We start from the raw sequence: 20,311 nt of genomic DNA on the forward strand, positions 1-20,311 counted from the left end.
TACACCATACCCAACTGATGGCTGTCTAGTGAGGGGGATCTAGTGAAGACCCAGTGAAGGGACATTTTATCACTTTCTAGTAATTGGTACCACTATTGTTAGGAAGTTTTTCCTATCAGTTGAAATTGGCTCTGGTAACCTACATCTTATTATTCATGTTCTACACCCTCGAAGGATAGAGAACATGTCTTGATCTCCTGCTGTTTGACATTTTTTTCAAGTATTTGAAGAATATTATGGTGTCCTACTCCAAGCTAAGCATTTCTTTTGATAGGATTTGATAGATTCTCTGAACCTGCCCCAGTTTGTCTGAATCATCCTCAAGTGTGGTGCCTAGAACTGGCCAAAATATTTTGAGGTGGGGTATGACAGTGCAGATTGAAGTGGAGCAACTACTTTCCATGATTTGGAAAGTGTACTATTGTTGATGCAACCTAAAACTACAATTGTATTTTGTCTTGTTTTGGTAGCCCTATCACACTACTGCTGTCATACTTGGTTTTAAGTCAACTACTACTACATTCTCCCTCTCCAAGCTGCATTGCTCTGTATATAGTGTGGCAGTTGAAGCATTTTCATATTCCTCATGAAGAACTATTTCAGTAAATGTCTCTTAAATTTCAAATACCAAATGCTGGTATTCTGTAAGTCATCACTTTAACAAGCTTGAATTATTAAGATTTTGTATTTTTAATTAATTGATACATCTGAACATTATCATAGTCCTCCATGGAAAAGTGTGCTTTGCAACACACACAAATTGAACTAGGGACCCTTCCCCAATCTGGGACACATAAAATGTGGTAAACTACAACTCTCATCATTTCCAGTATAGCCAAAGGGGACAGACAATCTGAGCTCTCTCTGTGGGTCTGCTTCTGCATACTCAGGATGCTCTTAGTGCAGAGAGTTGCATATAGAATGGCACAAAAATAGCATGTACTGAGAATCAAAGCTTTGCTGCCAGCTCCTTTCTCATGCTTTGAAATACCTAGTATAATCTACTTTAATTATAGGGATTTGACATTCTATTGACCCCAAGTTATCACAAAAAATGTTGGACTAAACTTAATAGTAAGGAGTCAACATTTGTAGATCTTGGAGCTCTTGCAGACTAAAAAGAAAAAGAATCCCATACAGGATTCATTCAAACATTCAAAAGACCCTTGCATTTGCTGATACTGTTTACTTATTACACACATTTAGAACCTAGAGAAATACAAAGTCATGAGAGAATTCTGTTGTGTTATGTTGCATGCTTCAACAAGGTGGGTATTATTACCTGTGTCCAAAACAGTTTCAGAATTTGTAATGTACAAAAAAGACACCCACCGTGCCATCCCCTGTTTTCCCTGACATTACTCAATTGCAGATTGCTCCATTTATTATTTGGATCTATTGAAAATAAATTGCTCAAACTTCGTTGAGATGGCATGAGGCTATCAGGACATATTCTGCTAAGGCTGCAGTCCTAAGTGTCTTTGAATAAAAGCCACTGAATGCAAGGGGCTTAGTTCAGAGGAGACAGCCATAGGGTTGCAGCCAGCATGCACTAGATGGTGTATGATCTGTGATGAATGCTCCAGATGCAAGGTATTGCTTGGCATTACCTTTACTGAATGGTAAACATGCATGTAATTAGCTGCCTTTCTAAAGCGTGAGATGCAGCTAAGCCAGATACTAAAATCTTTCAGGGATGGTTATGATGAATGCTATTTTTTGGGAAACCTAGATCTATACAGACAACAATTTTAACAGACATGTGTACCTTTGATGCAGTACCATTCTTCCTTAACATTTGACAAAATTGCCACCAAGAGTCAAGTCACATTATGGTAACTCACATTTCTTACTTTGGACTGGGCTGTTTATGCAAGCAAATTGATCAATCAGATCCAGAGATCAGTCCCACTAACCCATCTTCTCACTCTTTAAGACACAGATTTCACAGCTCTGAATTTAATTTTGTTCATTATCAAAAGGGAAAAAAGAGAGAATATCACAGGGGAATAAATCCTCTCACCTTCTACCTTGCCCATTCTTCCTCTTCTATTTCTCTTGATTATTATCTTTAAAAAATTCATGCCTTCCCCAAATCATTATTGTAAAGCCAAACCAGTCCTGCACATGTAATTTTAAAAAAGAATTGCATCCAAAAAGAGAAACACTGTTAGTGTATTTGAGAGATTGGCTCTGTTTCTCTAATGAGCCACTGGAGAGCTTCATGTCTTCCTTGTCGTTCAAGTTCTGCCCCGATCACCTCTCTGCATTTTCTGTGGTAGTCATTCAGCCAGTCACACTAAAAGGAGGGAAAAAGAAAGAAACTGTCTGCCAGGGGGAAAAAAAAAAAGCAAAATGCATCTTGCTCTCTAGCCCCCTTGGAGGAAAATGGGTGTATGCAACATTTGTACTGACTTTCTAAAAACCTCAAACAGGCAAAGTGCAACTTCAGGAGAAAATTATTTTGTATAGCATTCATTCCAAATGCTATACAAAACCTGAGTTTGGAGTTTGATGAGAAATCATCATCATCACCATTATCATCAACTATTAAACTAGTATGCGGCCCAACTCTCAATGATTCTGGGAGGTTCACAACAATCAAATAAACCAAAAAAATAAAATAAAATCAATAAAATCAATAAAGCATAAAAGAAAGATAAAAGATGGCAAGCACAATGAAGTGAGGGGTCTGGGTGAAGAGCCAGGTCTTCACAGCTCTTCTAAACAACAGCAGAGTGGGGCCACCCGGATCTCATGGGGGATGTTGTTCCAGAGGACAGGCGCCACTACACAGACAGTTATGTGGCAGGATACAATGTTAAGAAATCTGTCAGATATATTGTGCTCCATTTATTCCGTGACACACTATTTTAATTTGTCATCCATCCACATACTGTATGTGTGTATGTATTTGTTAATCCCATTTATGCTGGTCTATGACTGTAATAGATTTGATTTGATTTGATCCTATAAATTGGATGCATGATTTATATAGAATATATAGCAAGATTGACCTCTTGCTGCTGTGAGTCTGATATTAATTTTTTTGGTTTTGAGTCTTAAACTGACCAGTGTTTGCTGTGAATAAGTAGGGTTTGTTCAGGATTCCAATTACGTAGCCTTATTTTCAAAAATTCTGCTCTTATCCATTAGTAGCATCTGCACAATTTGCTAGTGTTGTTTTGCCCACTGAATGCCCAATGCTCAGTACTTATAGTAGGCTTTTAGGGGAGGGATCAGGATATTTTTCATCGTTAAAGGCTTTTATACTTCTGCAAGAAGCTTCTAACTCTCTAATGTATGTTCTGGTTACATGCTTAGGAAATTCAGCTCATTATAGTAAGATATGAATGGAGCACATAATAATATTGCTGACCCAAGTTACAATTAATAGCCTTCACCCTGCTAAAGTTTCAATGCTATTGGCATACTTTCTGTGATTGTTATTCATATGTGAATCTATTCACATTGCAAAGGAGAATGGTGGTACAGGTAAAGAAGCATATGCCCCTCCCCAAAGCTAACTTTGCAGTTCCCTACTAACATCTCCAAATTTTTCCTGGCCCTCAATAGGCATTTACAGAGTCTCTGCAGTTGTCTAGTCCCTTCAGCAAGTGTATTTGTTGTATGATAGCTAGATTATGTTTGGTAACCTCAATGGCTAAAAAATCTCATATAACTTGCATAATTTTAATCTGTGGTTTTACATTTTTATATCCTGTTTTTGTTTTGAGTGCTTGCCAGAGTAGAAAAGCAGGGGATACATACACACACATACACATACATTTAAAACCACTTTAAATTTACTGAGAATAGGTTAATGGAGAGTTTTTTCTCTAGTCTTTCTTTGGGTTGGTCATCTTAAAGTCAGGGCTGTCTTCCTTTTCCTGAAATCTTTGTAAATCAGGAGGTTCTCCTACCCAACCACCCTGAACTCTTTCTCCAAATACCAACCCCCAGTGTTATTTATTCTATCTTCCAGCCAAGTTTTATAACAGAAATGACTGAGATATGACTGGCTGTAAATAAGAGATGAGTACTGTCATTTTGATCTGATTTCAAACGTCAGCATAAAAGCTTCCAAATAAAACACAGCGCAATTTATTATCTCTCTTACCTCTTTTTGGGTCAGTAAGTGAACGTGTATCATTTTAGTTTGGATCGGGACCAGGGTCAATGGTTCAAAAGTCAAACTCCCTCTGTTGCTGAAGTTATGCTGTGAAAGAGAAAAAATAACATAGTCATCGGAGGGTTTTTTTCCCTGCAAATGTCACATAAAGAGGAACAGAGATAAGTATGTGGGAAACTGCCAGACTGTCTTGCTCTGTTCTAAAGAAATACAGTGTGTTTAAATACAAACGAAGGGCATAGGGAAATGAACACTTCTGTTCTGATCAAATATAAAATTTCTGGGTTTTGTCAGCAATCAGTTAAGCTGAATAGTCAAACTCTGTGAAGTGATGAGCAGACTGAAGGCATGTCTTGGGTGCTCTCATACAATGATTGTCATTTCAGTTTCAAAACACATACACTGATGATATTCTTCAGTATGATCTGCTCCAGTCCCAACACAGCTTACTTTGTATTTTCTTGAAGCATGGGACTACAGATAGCCACCACCTTATTTCCTAAGCAAACCAATATAGTTGGTATGGGCCCAGGGATTCTTGGAAATAAGGAGACTTTGCAGCATGCCAATTTTCCATTAATTTTTCTTTAATAAAAAAGAATCAAAGAAAATTAACAGCCATCTGGGCCAGAAACTTGGTAGGCATCGAAAGAAATGTTCAAAGCCACATTGGTGCCCAAAGCCCTCACACTGCTCATCCCAGAGGGATTAGGATACTTTCCAAAATCATGTTGTCTTCTGAGCCATATGCTGGGAACTATATACTGTAAGAGTAAAGGGCCTGTTTATTTTGGATTAAGCTTCTAAATACACCATCTGAGAGGCACTACACAGAAAAGTCATGCTATGGATTAATAAAATGTTAGATTAATTACCTTTGTTTTAGCAGGAACAACAATGACTACATTTTCAATTCGGATTCCAAAAGACCCATCTTCATAATAACCAGGTTCTAAGGAGACATAGTTATGGGGAAAAAAGAACATTTAAAATAAAACTCACATAAAAATCAAGCTTTCTAAGAAATATTCCTTGAAAAACCTGAGTATTAATGGTCAAGCAGGGATTCACAGAGATACGGAAAATGTCCATCTCCTCTTCAAGCACAAATGCTGGATTAGGCTTCTACTGCAGCCTAATCAAATTTAAGAATCCATTTTGCTGAAGTATAAATTCAAAACCCTCTGCTATAAAAGTCACAACAGTATAAAAAGGACAGGGATCATGTTCAGCAAGACATTTCAGTAGCAGTATTTATTGGCCATCCACTCCTCAAATTTCACATAGCTGATAAACTGCCCAGAGTCATTGCTATACGAGATGGGCGGTGTAGAAATATGATTGATTGATTGGTAAATAAATAACTAAATAAAAAGAAAGTGTACCATGTTTAGTAAATCCAGTATCAGCTCAGGCCTCAGTGCACACAAAATGGATGGATGAACCATCCCAGTGGCTAAAAGTCTGTTACCTAATCTAGGAAACCATCTTGCAGATGTCCCTTGTCAGAAACAGAGTAGTTGACCTTACAGAACTATTTTAAGGATTATTGAGATACAGTGTAGTATGTGTAAAAAAGTCTGAATGCTTGAAGTTACTTCATAAATACAAAGTAGAATGATAATTATATATTCATGTGTATTTTCTGAGGAAATACCACCATATTCTTGTTCTTCCCTGTAAAATACATGGAACCAAAAGTATATAAGGCTTAAACATTGTTATACCAATAAATAGTCCAGAAGGGGAAAAAAAAGCAAAACACAGTTGCCCAATATGGGCTATACATATCTTCATATAAAAATCAACAGGGACAACTTACCATCAGAAACAATCATTCCAGCTTCCAGAGGTTCATCTGCAAATGTTTTGTAACTAATGCCACATGGACCTTCATGGACATTGAGGAAGGCACCAACTCCATGACCTGTGCCATGCAAGTAATCTAAGCCTTGATCCCACAATGCAGAGCGAGCAAAGGAGTCCAGGAGATGACCTACATACCAAAGTAGAAGTTACCAAGATACAAATATTTAACAACTCCCAAACTGTCCTTGTTACAGCTATTTTTTTACTACTCTATAATCAAGAAAGCCAAGTAATAGGAAATAGTTTGGGGAACAAAGTGTTCTGTTTCTTCTTTGGAACATGCTGATCTAGCCATTACATCTAGTGATTTTCCCTAAATTAATTCTCTGAACAGAAAATAATTTGTGGTGTTCTGGATTGGGTATCAGAGATGAAAGATGGCCAGGCCATGTCTAGCATCACAAATTCTTTCGAGTTCAAAGAATTAACTTCTGAAAAATTGCCAGAATAGCATGATCCAGAAGAGGTCATGCTCAGAGGTCAACTAAATGTTGTGGACCTCTGGAAAGTTCCAAATCTACAATAAGAATTGCACATTGGTACAAAATAATGAAGACAAGAGTTTACTTGGTTATAGTTTCTACTGTAACATATTGAAAGTACAACACACATGCCAGCTAAAAGCTTCTACAAAAATCTGGTGAAGTGTTATTGTTTGTAAACCCTAGTTTATACTTTAAAACAGTATGCGAACTCAATCAATTGTGGCTCAGGGAAAAATATTGTTAATGGCTTAACACAATGAGTGAATGCACCAGGAGACACAACAGGTGGCCCAAAGTCACCAAGTGAGTCACTTAAAGCTGAGCCACTCAGAGGTGAATGAGGATTTGAACTGAGCTCTCTACTGATGCAGTCTATCATTCTAATCACTTGGAGTTAATGACCTAAATGCCTCCTTCCAATTCCAACTGAATAATAAAAATGAAGACATCACCACAGCTGGTGATGATCATTTCAACAGAAGATGCTGAAAAGGTAAAACAACCAACCTTTGGTTCCATTAGGAAATATGGCTGCACTGACAGCTATGTGGCCCTTCAGAACATAGGTAAAACACTCCTGCAAAGAAAGGGACATAGTAAATAAAACAAATAAAAACAAATGTCTAGTCTACAGGTCATTGGTGGCCCAGAATAAGTCTTTATACATTTCTGGGCTGACATCTGTCAATATATTTGAGGTTGAGTTGATGTTGCAGTTAATTTTGATGGATAATGAAGAGCAGTATAATCCACAAATCTCTCTAAGACTGAGGGATGGGGGCTGTAGGGTAAAAGATCAAGTTTTCATACATTCAGCCTTTACATGGACTTGCCATAAATGTTCTTGGTTCTGCTATACATTGGTATTCAGCATTTCTGTCACTGACCAGAAGAAAATTATTAAGCTACTGTATGTCAGTACACTGCACATACTTCTTAATTTGAGAGATATGGGAAATGGTACATTGGTTTGCAAAGTAGTTTCTAAGTTAGAGATCCTAGCTTACACAGAGTAGTATGAGCACCATGGGAGTACAACAGGGCTATGGGTGTGTTCTGGTAGACTGGTCAAAATATGCCGAACTGATTGGCACTATGTCCCTATCCTTACCAGAGAATGCTGCATGGGTACAACTAATGCTGGTAACTTAATCTGCTCTTTCTATAATTTTATATAAAAATCGCTATGGATTGGTGCCAAGATGGGTGTGGAGTGGTCTCTATTCATGGGCCTTCTCTTGATGGTCTATGGTGTATGGAGATTGCAACCTGGAATGTAATAGGAGTAAGCACTAAGGAACATGAATTAACAAATGAAATCAAAGAAGATTAGGTAGGTTCTGAGCCTGTGAAACTAAGAAAAAAGAGAAGGATATCACAGATCTAAATGAAGGTGGCTTGATCTTATGGCACTGATGAATACCTGCATGTAAATAAAGATGAAGGTTTAATTATGAATGAAAGTTACAATGTATGTCAAAAAATCTGAATATGTTTGGGGAAATTTGTGCGGCATTCTGAATAAATGTTTTCAGGAGAAAAAAGTCTGTTAAGATGACATGGATGGACAGTTGAGAACTAAATGTAAGAATACAGAAAATGTGACTGGGCCATTCAGAAACTAAATAGTGAATGACAGTGGTGATTACTTGCTTAGAAAAAGGTCTAAGTAATTTAAGCCTCTCCCAGTGTACATATGAAAAAGGAATTAATAAAAAAGTATGACTAATGTGATAGTTTACAGTGAAAGACTGACAGAATTATAGAAGCATGTAATGGTGATGGGAGGTCCTGAACATGGGACATTATTTAGTAGTGTCGAGATTGGAACAGAAAAGCAACAAAACAAACAAAACAAAACAAAGCTGAGAGTAAAAGTACTTTACATGATGGTTTGCCATTATCTATTTTTATATGTATTGTCTTTTATCTGTAAGCTATCCAGAGTCATCAGGCAGTTGGGCAGCCTTGAAATTGGATGGATGGATGGATGGATGGATGGAGAATGACTGCAGGAAGCTGCTTGGAACAGAGTAAAAGCAATTATTTTATTTATTTATTTATTTAACACATTTATATAGCTGCCCATCTTGTACCAAACTCTGGGCGGCTCACAACAATGCAATGTTACAAAGGGGTAAGGTTGTCCTGATTACCAGGAAACACACTGAGACGAGGACTTGGTCTCTAATATTTATTAGTAGTACTTAACAAGAATCCTAACAAACTGAGAAGGCGTGGGAAAACCCAGCCATATAAACCCCAAAGGTTAAGGCGGTCCCGATCTGTGTCTCTTTGAATGGCTGAACAGTTCCTCAGTGCTACGCATGCGCTTGACAATCTGGGTGGGAGCCCCCTGCTCGCCATCCTTACTCATGACAAAGGTTACTCGAACGGTTGGTATGAAAAATAGTATTTGCTATAATTAGGAAGTGAAAGAAGCTGTGACAGAAAAATATGCATGTAAAAGGAAAAAATGTGTATAGAGAAAAAACAGTGTAATATACTGTATAGAGAGAAAAAACTTAAATGAGAAAATGTTGGAAAGAATGTTTTAGAGATTTATATAGCAAAGATATTGACAAGTCAAGGCACAGAATTGGAACAAATGCTATAAATGCTCGTATCCAAGAAAAAAATTGAAAAGGAAGTTGTAAATGCTGTGAAAATGTAGAAGAATGCTAAGGATGCAAGTATAGACACTGTAATCAAAGGAATATTAAAATATACATATGGTTTGCTTGTGCATTGGCTATGTGATCTGTTTAATACATAGCTGAAGATACATCTATGCCTGACAACTGGAAAAATGACATTGTTGTTTACACAAAGGGAAAAGTTACAATAGTGAATGCAAAAATGCAAAATTGCAAAAATGACTGAGGTATTAGTTTGTTAAGCACGCCTGGGAAGGTATTTGGTAAAATTCTGAGAGAAAGGATATGAGGAATAACAATGGCCCAAATTTGGGAAGTATACTACAGCTTGATATGAAGCAGGGGATGTACAGACCAAATTTTGGCTTTTCAGCAGGTCACAGAGAAATGTATAAATGTGAGACATGTAGTTTATTACACATTTATTGATTTAGAGAAGTGTACGATTAAGTGAATAGGCTTGAATGATCCAGAATTACAGAAAGTTTCCTGAATATATTGATGGTTCATTGCAGAATGCAATAAGAACAGAATCTGACAGAAGTAAACCATGCATGAGAATAAATGGAATGCTTAGTAAATAGTTCAATATTAAGTAGGGACCAAGCCAAGGATGTGTGATGTCCTCTTGAAGGTTTAATGTATTTATGGATAAATGGATAAGGAATAATTAAGGTTATGTTCAAAATGTTTGATCACTTTGTCAATGAATATATACAGATGATGGAATGCTGATGGCTTAGGACATGAATGGTTTATAAAGAATATTAGATAGATTGTATGATGCAACAAGAAATAGGAAATAAAAAATTAACATATTAAAGACCAAGAGAGTTATGTTTGACACAAGAAATGGAATGAACAATTGTAAGACACAGACGTAAGTGATGAAAAATTAAGCAAGTAGATGCATTTTTGTATCCTGGTAAAATGTTTGCCAAAGACAGGAAAATGGATGGATGAATTCTGATAGAAAGATAGTGGTTAATATATAGTTCGCATTAAGGAATGAGTGTTTGTCAAAAGTAGTGAATGTCGGTGTGTATAAGAGTGTGTTTCTGCCCACTTTTACTGTATAGGGAAGTGAGAGCTAGTTATGTCAGGAAAAACAAAGCTGAATGCAGTGGGAATGGAGTACTTAAGAAGTTGTGTGGTAAAAGAAGATAAAGGGTAAAGAATAAATAGGCAATAAATGATTGAATATAAAAGTGGGTAACTAATGCAAAAGAACTACCTTGAAGTGGTTTGAGGATATAGAAAGAATGAATGAGGATCAAATTGCAAAGCAAATACATAAAGAGTGAATGTATTGAGAGGAAGGGGAAAACCAAGGTAGTCATGATTAGGTAGAGTTGATGAGTTCCTCAAAAAAGAGAAATGAGTTTAATGAATTGAAGGTGCTATATGAATGTGGTGGAAACAAGGATGATTTGTATAGCTAGAAAGATATGGAGATATAATCAACTGTGTGGTTATAAACTAGATTTAGCTGTATTTCTTCTTGTTACCTGCCTTTAATTTCCTTTGCTTACTACTTACCCTTTTTCTGTGCTTTATATAATGTTGCTTACACCAAAACAATAGCATTTTATGTATTAACTTAAAAATAAAAATTAGGATAGGTTTGCTAATGAAAAAACAAACTGAGTCCAATCTAACCTGCTGCATCTCTTCAAAGTAGCTGCAAAAATAATTGGTTTGATAACTACTGCAAAGGGGAAAAAACTGAAAACAAGTTGACATGTGCTGATGTTGTTTTTGGAACATTATTTTTCCCTAACACAAAACTGTAGGTTATATTATTTAAAAAATAGATTTTTCTCTTCATTTTCTCTTTTCAATTATTTGTTAAATCTTTAAAGTTAACTTCAGAAGAAATCCATTATGAAAATGTAATCTTTATATTTTTAAAATGGACCAATTGCATTGATTTTATCATTAAGGTCAAGCAGATCAAAATAAAAGGTAATGTGTAAAGCCTGTGGATAAAAACAAGCTATGTAGAGCTTATGTTCAGTAGTGCTCTGGAAGATAAGATAACAAACACACCAGCTAGGCAACACAGTAATTAGGGATCTGTGAATCTACCCACAGACAGAGTTGGAATAATACAGAAATGCTGGAACAGGCTGCACTTGTGCATATGAATTAGGAAAATGTACACTTTGAGGAAACATGGCACTGCAGCTATAGGAAGACTTGGGAGTTTGCTAGATGCCGTCATCAATTCTGTTGAGTTACTTGTTTGCTGTTTCCCTAAGATTGTCAGTTTAATGGTTTCCGCCTACAGAACTCTTTCAAAGAATTGCCCCTCCTTTGTGGAGGCTGGTGTCCATGAGGGTGAATGGCCTTGGATGCCTAAGGCTGGATATGTTATCTGAAACATTTAAGGGACAATTCATATGATCAGGATTATCTGATTCTCAGATAGTTCCCTGCATTAAATGAACACAATGCAGCAAAGTATGTAACCCATAATGTTTACTGCTTAAAAACTTTTGGAGAGAGGCAATTAAGAAAAAAATATTTTTGTATACCTTCTCATACATTGAGGGGTTGCCAAAATGCATAGTCCTTGTCACATCTGTAGTTCCATCCCTTCCAAAAAAAAAAAAAAGGCAAAAGAAATTAGCAAAAAGAACTTCTTAAAAAAATGCTGCTAATATTAAAAAAATCAATAACATAATGAAAGAAGAATATATTTCATAGATGTTTTCAAATAGTTTTATACAATAAATAAGACTTCACAAGAATATCCACTGCTTGCCCTGAGCACTTGTAAGAGGCCTTTTCATTGCTGAGAAATAGTACTACACAATAAAATTATCTCAGAGAGACACTGAAAGAACAATGGCTCTCCTTCAGCATTTCAGAATTTGAATAAGATTATTCATCAAGGAACTTTATGCATCAGCTTCCTTTGGAATCTAAAATGCAGAAATGGTCTACCAAATGGCAGGATGAAGAAATAATCAATAGATACTGTTGTGCTGGTTTTATGCTTGATTCTGATGGTTTGCATTAGTTGTACTGAAACAATTGCTATTAATAACTTTATATATTTTTCGTTTTTCATATGCCTAGGTTCTTACCTTGCACAAAGCCACCATTTGTTTTAATTGTGCTTTGTTACCAGCCATGTAGCATTGTTCAGGCAACATGCTAAGCCACATATCAGGGCTTACAAACAACAATGAATGGATTTTTGCAACATACTAAACCAAAACCAACCAATTCGTATTATGACTTACCATAATATGCAAATCTAGGGGATATCTTTGAATTATTTTGATTTATAACTTATGTAATCTGTCTAGCAAACCTCCAAGACAGCATAAAATGTATAACTAAAAATGAAATAACACAGAGGGTGGAATACCAGAATAGGGAAAATAACTGCAGCAGTAGCAACTTTTCAAACATTGCAATGGTACGTGAGAATGAGCTTGGGGGGTGGGGAGATGCCACCTAGGGAACGATCAGAGGGGTGGAGCCCATAGCTGCATAACAGGCAGAGAAAGAAACTCAGAAAGGAACCTCCCTAACTTATCAGGCTGTAAAAAGAGACGGTGGGAAATTTGTACTTCCAGACTTGCAAGATTCTGTTAATGTAGCCTTACAATAAAGTAGAATTAACTCATCTAGTAATGTTTCCTGTCTGGTCTACCTGGGAAGGCTGACACACACACTAGCAGGTGATCTCCAAACTCCTTAAATACAATGTTTCTGTGATGGAACGTATCCCTGAGGAGTGGGGTGATGTGATGGAGCTTGGAGCTCACAAATATTTCAGTCACAAGCTGATACTGAAAGACTTTTCAAATTAATTTGAAACACATTAAAAAAAAATTAATACTGCAACTTCCAAAAATTTGGCTTCCTCCCCCTATAAATTGGTATGCTCAAAAGCACTTTCCCACTAATGTGCCAGCACAGTAGAACAAAATAAAAAAGAAAAGAAATTCTATTCTAACCAATCTATTGTGTTTCCCTCTGGCCTTTTTGGCACTGGCACCTCTCCTGCTCTCTGCCTATGGAACATTCCAATCTGGAGAACCGTCTGCATGCTGTTGTTGTCAGGCTGAGGCTGTTCAGAATGTTTAAGACTTGGCTTCAATGCAAGAAGCTGTACTGAATGATCTGGAGCTCCTCCTAGTTCTGCAACTGCATGCAAGGATGTCTCTTTAAGTAAGACTGAAGCATGATTTCAAAAATGTTACGAGATTTGGTACAAGAAAGTTTTTCTAGAGAAAAAGGGAAGTAGAAGATGTAAATTTCCTTATGTTGAACCAACTAACACTGGAGAAACAAATCCTGTTAAAATACTTTAAAAAATAAAAAAGAAAGAAAGGGGGTGGGAGGAAGGAGGGTACTGTGCTTTCATAGGGCTCTAGAACCACAGATCTTAACTTCCTTAAAATGACAGTAGTAAAGAATGATTTGGAAGCATAATAGCCATTAGATATATGGAATTATTTCTGTTCCAAACTTTTGATTTGATTTGATTTACTCATTCTATATGATTCAATTCCAAAAATCAAATTACCCAAATTCATTTGGAAAAATTCGAAGGAATCCCACCAATTTCAATTTGGAAATTTAATCCAAATTATCAGTCTGATTCAGTAATTATGAGCAACTTAGTAAGACTCCAAAGCCAGATTACAAAGTAATTACAAAATAGAAAGCAAATATTAAAGTTCTCCAGAATTTATTGGATGTTTGGCAAACAATAAAAAGAAGTGGATGTAAAAACATGGAAATCTGGATCCAATGGGAAAAAGTATTCAAAGTTCACCTAATACTATTATTTTGTCTACTTGCTGGATTATACCTATAAAGAATACAATCCTGCCTTAGTCTTTACTTAAAAGACTCGCCTTGTTAATAAAGTAAATCTTTCATTTGTACAATTCCTCAGAAGCCTTTACTAATCTGGTATGTTCTACATGCCCTGAACAGCAGTCTTAAGATTGACAGTCAGCAGACCCAATGAGGATTCTGAGAATTGTTATCAGCATATCTGGAAAGTGACATGTTAGGAGGGGCTGTTCTATAGGTTTATACACACTTTGGCAGAAAATTTGGGGACTTAAATTATTTCAGACCACTTACAAATTCATGAATATTTATGGACATTAGATTGAAGTAAGACATTTTTCCAAGTTGGTTATGTTTAAACAGAGTTCCAGGCATTCTGCCCCACTCATGACCTGACATGAAAAGTCCTTCAATTGGCATTGCAATATCAGCTAGTTTAGCTCTGCTGTCCTCACAGCTTGGAAAATGTTATGGATGGCTAACTCATTATTCTCAAGTGGCTGCTTCTCATTGTAAAACTGAGAGAACCAATAATTAGACTGTCTGAGAAGAGAAAGATCCCATTGTATGTCTTATCAAAGAGCATTCACACAGCTCCCATTCAAAGCCCTGCCAAGAATGTTGGCTAGCAAAAATGCCAAAATTCTGAAGAAACAATTTTCTCCTGAAGAGGTCAAGTCTGCAACATTCTTCAAACTTGAATAAAACAGTTTAAATCTTTATTAAATCTTTCCAAAATGGGCTAAGGGAGTAGGCTACAATTTGAGCCATCCCCAGTTCAATTCTCACTTCTGCCATGAGCTCAGTAGGCAGCCTTGGGAAAGTTACTCTCTCTCAGCCTCAGTTTCCCATATGCAGCAACACTGAGAAGATTGCCTTTTCACAAGATTACAGCTAGAAGACTGATGTTAAGTACTCTGAATGCTTGAAACGCTACAAATGTTAAGCATTCTAGCCTGTAGCCAAACTTCAACAAATTTATGTTTTCCCCCTCAAACTTAACATTATTAAACTTTTATATGTTTTCTTGGGAACTGGGGTCTTCTAAAGTAGTAATATCCAGGCAGGGGGCAATGCTCTATTTCAAACTTGATTCATCATAAGGAAAACAAACAAACAGATAAAGGTAAAATAAAAAACCAAATTCAACTTAACTATATACAAGGCTGCCAGTGATTTCAACAGAAATTTATCTTGTCTGCAAAGTTTGATTATATCTTTTGTTACAGTATGCCAAATGTCCCTCTGCCATTTATAGCCTCATTCTACTCTTAAGCATCCCTTAAACTAAACTTAAGCTAAACTTCTGCATCCCCAAATGCTTTCTTGAAGAGCCAAGTCTTCATGGTCCTTCAAAAGTAGGAATACAATAGAAAGTAGCAGGCAATGTTAGTAGACAAATAATGAAAATAGACAAATAATGTTATTCTGATGTTTTTCCCATTGCACTATTTTATTCTTTGTTTACAGAAAGCATATGTTCAGAAAAAAAATTGGTCTCTGCTATTGCAGCATCTCAGCAATACTATCGTATGGCAAACATCAACATCTTCTGCATTCCTACAAAACCTCTGCTAAAATATTAACTGCCTAGCCATTAGAGCTCAGGTACAGCATCCATGCAAACAAGAAATCACAATGGAATAGAAGATGAAATAAATTGTTAGTTTAAAAAAATGTTTACCTACCCTTGTCAGAATAATACAGTAATTTGACTCATGATTTTCTTGATGCTGTGTTTCTTTAGAACAAACCTGAGGTTACTTACAGAGTTTATCCTTACTTAATGTAGGTCAGAAGGGGGACTTAATGTGGTAACAGATTTATTGGTTTGAAATAGGAGCATAAGCTGCAGGAATAATAACCCACTTACTTGTACTGAGCACCAGAATCCAAGAGATAGATCTCATTCAAGGACAAAGTCCTATTTGTTTCAGGAGAAGGCCTATTCAATAATAATAATACAAATTTAATGTTTCAACATCCTGTTTCAGGAATAGAGTTTGTGGAAGTTATTGCTTAAATTATACAGTTAGGTGATTAACTTCGCCACGTGTATATCACGCCTGATACTAACACAGGAATGATGTCTTAGATATAAGTCTTGGTATACACAAGGTTCACATATAACCCAGACCTGGATAGGCATGAAGGGGGCTGTTCCCTCTCAGAAATCTGGCATCAACCAAGAAGTCAGGGCAGAGGTGGTGGAGTAGCTACTATCATCTAGGACACTCTGAATTAGAGGACCTACCCCACATATACTTCGATGTGAGACCCTGATTGATAACTAGAGATCAGTTGGGATTACTGACCACTTTACCAACCTCCCTGTCAGAAGTTCATTTGCAGGTTTGCTGTGAGGAATATGCTACACATTTGTCAGATAAAGTCCAACAGATTTGTTCCAAGCTGGAGTCTGGCTTTGAAGTAGAACCCATGGAGGTGACTCAGTCTGGCTCTGTTATATGAGATGAGTTTGATCTTGTTAGTCCTGATGAAAGGACAGGTTCTTGGAACAGTAAGCTCAGCCACATGCATATTAGACCCATGTTCCTCTGATTAGCTAAGTCTACCTGGAAGATAACATGCAGTTTGGTCCTGGCAGTGGAGAATTCATCCTTGAGGAAGAGGGTTATCCTGCTGATGTTGAATGAGGCGACGGTTCACCAACTCCTCAAGAAGCCATCGCTAAACTCAGCCACAATGGACAACTTCCATCCTGTCTCTTAATTTTTTTTTCTTTTAGGGGAAGGTTGTTGAGAAAATGGTTGCCCTGCAGCTTCAGAGGACCCTGGAGGAAGTAAATTATCTGGACCCCTTTCAATCAGGTTTCAGACCTTGCTGATCAAAACAATTGATTGCACTTGTGGATAACTTCTGGCAGGAGCAGGATGGGTGTGGTACATCCATCCTAGCTCTCCTTGATCTCTCAGTGGCTTTCAATACCAGCGTGGTCCAGGAGTTGGGGGGATGTACAATGTTGCACTGGTAAGTGGGGAGATGTCTAATCCTAGGCTCCTTTTGTGTGAAGTGCCTCAGAGTCCAATTCTCTCTCCACTTAATTTAACTTCTATGTGAGGGTTCTGGATAAGGTCATCTGACATCACCAGTGAGGTATCATCAGTATGCTGATGATACCCAGCTCTACATTTCTACGCTGGCCAGCCAAGTGATGTTGCAGGTGTCTTGTCTTGGTGTCTGAAGCTGTGAGGGCCAGGATGGGGAAGAACAGGCTATAGCTCAACCCTAGCAAGACTGAGTGGCATTGAGTCTGAGGGCCCCTGGATCTGGTGATTTTCCATCTTTTGTTCCAGACATGGTTGCACTCATGACTCCTCTTCGAAGAACAAGTGGCAGCCCTGGCTAGGAGGGCCTTAGCAATCTTCGGCACCAATTGTGCCCTTCCTGGACCAAGAGGCACTGGTCACAGTAAATTATGTCTTGGTCACCTCCCAAATTAATTATTGCAATGCTGTCTACATGGGGCTCCCCTTGAAGAAGATCTGGAAGCTTCAGCTGGTCCAGAATGCAATGGTGTGGGCAGTTATAGGCTCATTTTGATGCATTCATGTTACACCTCTGCTGTGAGAGCTGCACTGGCTCCGAATGTGCTTCTGGGTCAATTCAAGGTGCTAAACCTATAAAGCCTTTTGTGGCATAGTACCAGATTATTAGTGGGATTGCCTCTCCCTGATCATTTCTACTGACCCCATCCGATCAGGCAAAAAAGTCGTGCTGCAGGACTCATCTATTGGAGAATATCATCTTGTGGGACCCAGAAAGTGGGATTTTTCTGTCACAGCACTTGATCTTTGGGGCATCTTAAGGGTTAAGATTAGGTTCGCCCTGACCCTGCCAGCCTTCCAAAAAGCCTTAAAGATCTGGATATGTTCCTTGGCATTGGAGTTTAGGAGGTCAGCTGGACCCTTCTATGGCAACAATCACAAAAATTCTGACAGTTTCTTGGTAATAGTTTTAAACATCCAAGCAGCCAGAAGAGAAAGCAACCAAATCTTATAGTCAGCCAATATTAAGGTTCCTACCTCTAGGTGGTCATGGCACATACCTGGTTCTTTTTTGTTGCTTCTCCCACAAACAGGTATAAAGACAGTCCAAAAGAAAACAAAGACTCTAATTCTCTAATCACCACATGAGCTAAATAGCCAGAAGTCTAGAATAATGCTACCGCCCATGGAGATTATCATTTCAGGTCTAAGAAGCCTCAAACAAAGTAGGGACCATATTTGACAAGTTGGAATGCTGGGAAAAAGTTTGCTCATAGCAACCCAGTTATAGTCATCAATTGTCCCTTAATTTGAGCTAAGCTGCTAGATACTATCACACTTTACAATCAGCAGTTAAGTGCAACAACTTTTATTGCTCTTACTTGTAGTGAATGATAGCACCATTTGGGCCTGTACTTGAAATGGTAGCAAAGCTCAAGTCAACAAAATTATCTTGATGGCTGAAAGAGACATACATTTCATGAATAAGAATAATCAAATCACTGTAAACAATCTCAAGAGTCTTCCTAGCCATGTTCCCTTCAGTTGCCTTTTCTGTACCCTATTTGCCCATTCTCTTTCGCTAGGACTGTCATTCCCCTTTAGCTGGGTAGGATTTGAAATGCTAAGAATTGTTAGAGGGAGAAGATACACAACTCTGAATGTTAAGAGACCAAGACCAACCAAGGTCTTCATCTTTCACTATTGCAGTTCAGTGAGGGCAGTTGACCTCCGCATTAGGCATGCAGAACCCAATGACTCTGGATTGGCCATACAAGTCAGTCCCCCCAGGGGCTCCATCCATCTACAATAGTTGTTAGCTGGACCGCTGTAGACTAGATTCTATACCCAAGTTTATTATTTTTTTCTTAAAAGTAGAGTTGAGTTTATAGTACTCAAAATATTTTAATTTTTAAAATTAAAAATGGCTAAAATCTTGCAAGATAGCCAAAAGGTACAAGATATCTGTTGTCATATGAACTCTCATGAGTTTTTGTGACTAATTTTATTTTTAAAAGCACAATCTCTTCATTTTTTTTGGCATATGCAAATTTCTTCATTTTTGGCATGTGAAGTATCTAACAGTTCCTGCCATCTGTAAAGTTTGCTGAACCTGGATTGCAGTAATCCATGACATCCTGCTTTAGTCTTTTTCTTACCTACGAAACTCCTCTGCTTTATCTGCTGCTATGATTTCTGTAATGTTGCCTTTGGGAACCTGGCAGATGTCAGACAAGGTTGCATTAAATCAGTTCAGTAGCATTTCCTCAGGCAGACTTTTTTTAAAAAATTTTCTCAGACCTATATGTTACCTAATATGCCACTGTCAGCTTCCCTCCCCTTCATAACATTCCAGCCTTCAATATTTGGAGTGACAAAGTGATGTAAGCATCAATTACAAAGTGCTATGAAGGACATAAATAATCTGGAGCATTCAGTCCTGGACATGGGATGGTTGCTCTCATGGATGACCTGTGGTAGGGCTTGGGGAGAGAAGTATGACCATATTTGTCCTACTGGACTTTCAATACACAGTAGGGCAGCCTTCAACACTATTGACCACACTACCCTTTGGGACTACCTGTGAGAGCTGGAAGTTGGCAGCATCATTTTACAGTAGGTCTACGCCTTCCTGAGTTGCAAATTTTGTTGGTGATGGCAGGAGGGGAGAGGCCAGGCCCTTGTGCATTTCATTATTAGGTGCCCCAGAATTTGACTTTTCTGAACTTTTGCTTAACATCTACATGGCTGGATATAAAGGTTGGAGGAGTCATTCAGCAGTTCTGAGTGAGGTATCATCAATATGCAAATGATACCCAGATAGCTTCATCCTGTGTCAAATGGAAGATATGGCAGAAGTCCCTACTTCTGCATGGGGAAAAACAGGCTCAGCCTCAACCCAAACAAGACAGAGTGGCTATTAATTAAGAAACTTACTGACTGCAGGATAACAGATTGTGCTCTCCCAGGGAATATAGTCCCACAACTTGAAGGCCCTTCTGGGCTCATAGCACACATTACACCTCTGCTGCACCTCTGCTCACAACATACATTACACCTCCCACATTAGGCCTACATGGCTCAAGGTTGGTTATATGTCTTTCCTAGATCCATGATGCTGTTATGCTATTCATGTAAGCGTTCACTCCAAGTAATACTCCTCTCATAACAAAATTCCGTAAAGCCATACCTCCTTCTCCAGCCAATTAAATAGCTCACACAATGCAACAGCATCCTTAATCTGTTATTAAAAAGAGAGAAAACACTTAAAAGTGTAAAAGAATTTGGAAAAATCCATCTAGTGGTTACCATATATATCAGCAGGCAATTGCAATGAAA

At 37.7% G+C, this 20,311-nt stretch overlaps 1 protein-coding gene across 2 annotated transcripts in view; it reads right to left on the reverse strand.

Moving 5' to 3' along the window:
- Positions 1-671: 671 nt before the first annotated feature.
- Positions 672-20,311, reverse strand: part of XPNPEP1 (X-prolyl aminopeptidase 1) — a 34,385-nt gene continuing 14,745 nt past the window's right edge. Inside the window, exons 11-20 of one of the 2 annotated variants that reach the window (XM_063307140.1) lie at positions 20,163-20,213; positions 19,132-19,190; positions 18,355-18,432; positions 15,838-15,909; positions 11,681-11,741; positions 6,994-7,063; positions 5,955-6,128; positions 5,008-5,084; positions 4,121-4,219; positions 672-2,299 (exon numbers count right to left, since the gene is read on the reverse strand). In XM_063307140.1, the coding sequence (XP_063163210.1) occupies positions 2,171-2,299; positions 4,121-4,219; positions 5,008-5,084; positions 5,955-6,128; positions 6,994-7,063; positions 11,681-11,741; positions 15,838-15,909; positions 18,355-18,432; positions 19,132-19,190; positions 20,163-20,213 (870 nt within the window). In that variant the 3' untranslated portion in view covers positions 672-2,170. The remainder of the gene's footprint in view (positions 2,300-4,120; positions 4,220-5,007; positions 5,085-5,954; positions 6,129-6,993; positions 7,064-11,680; positions 11,742-15,837; positions 15,910-18,354; positions 18,433-19,131; positions 19,191-20,162; positions 20,214-20,311) is intronic. The other variant, XM_063307141.1, reaches the window with a different exon arrangement.

The sequence above is a fragment of the Candoia aspera genome, chromosome 6 (genome assembly GCF_035149785.1).
Source record: "Candoia aspera isolate rCanAsp1 chromosome 6, rCanAsp1.hap2, whole genome shotgun sequence".
In the NCBI taxonomy this organism is placed as follows: Eukaryota; Metazoa; Chordata; class Lepidosauria; order Squamata; family Boidae; genus Candoia; species Candoia aspera.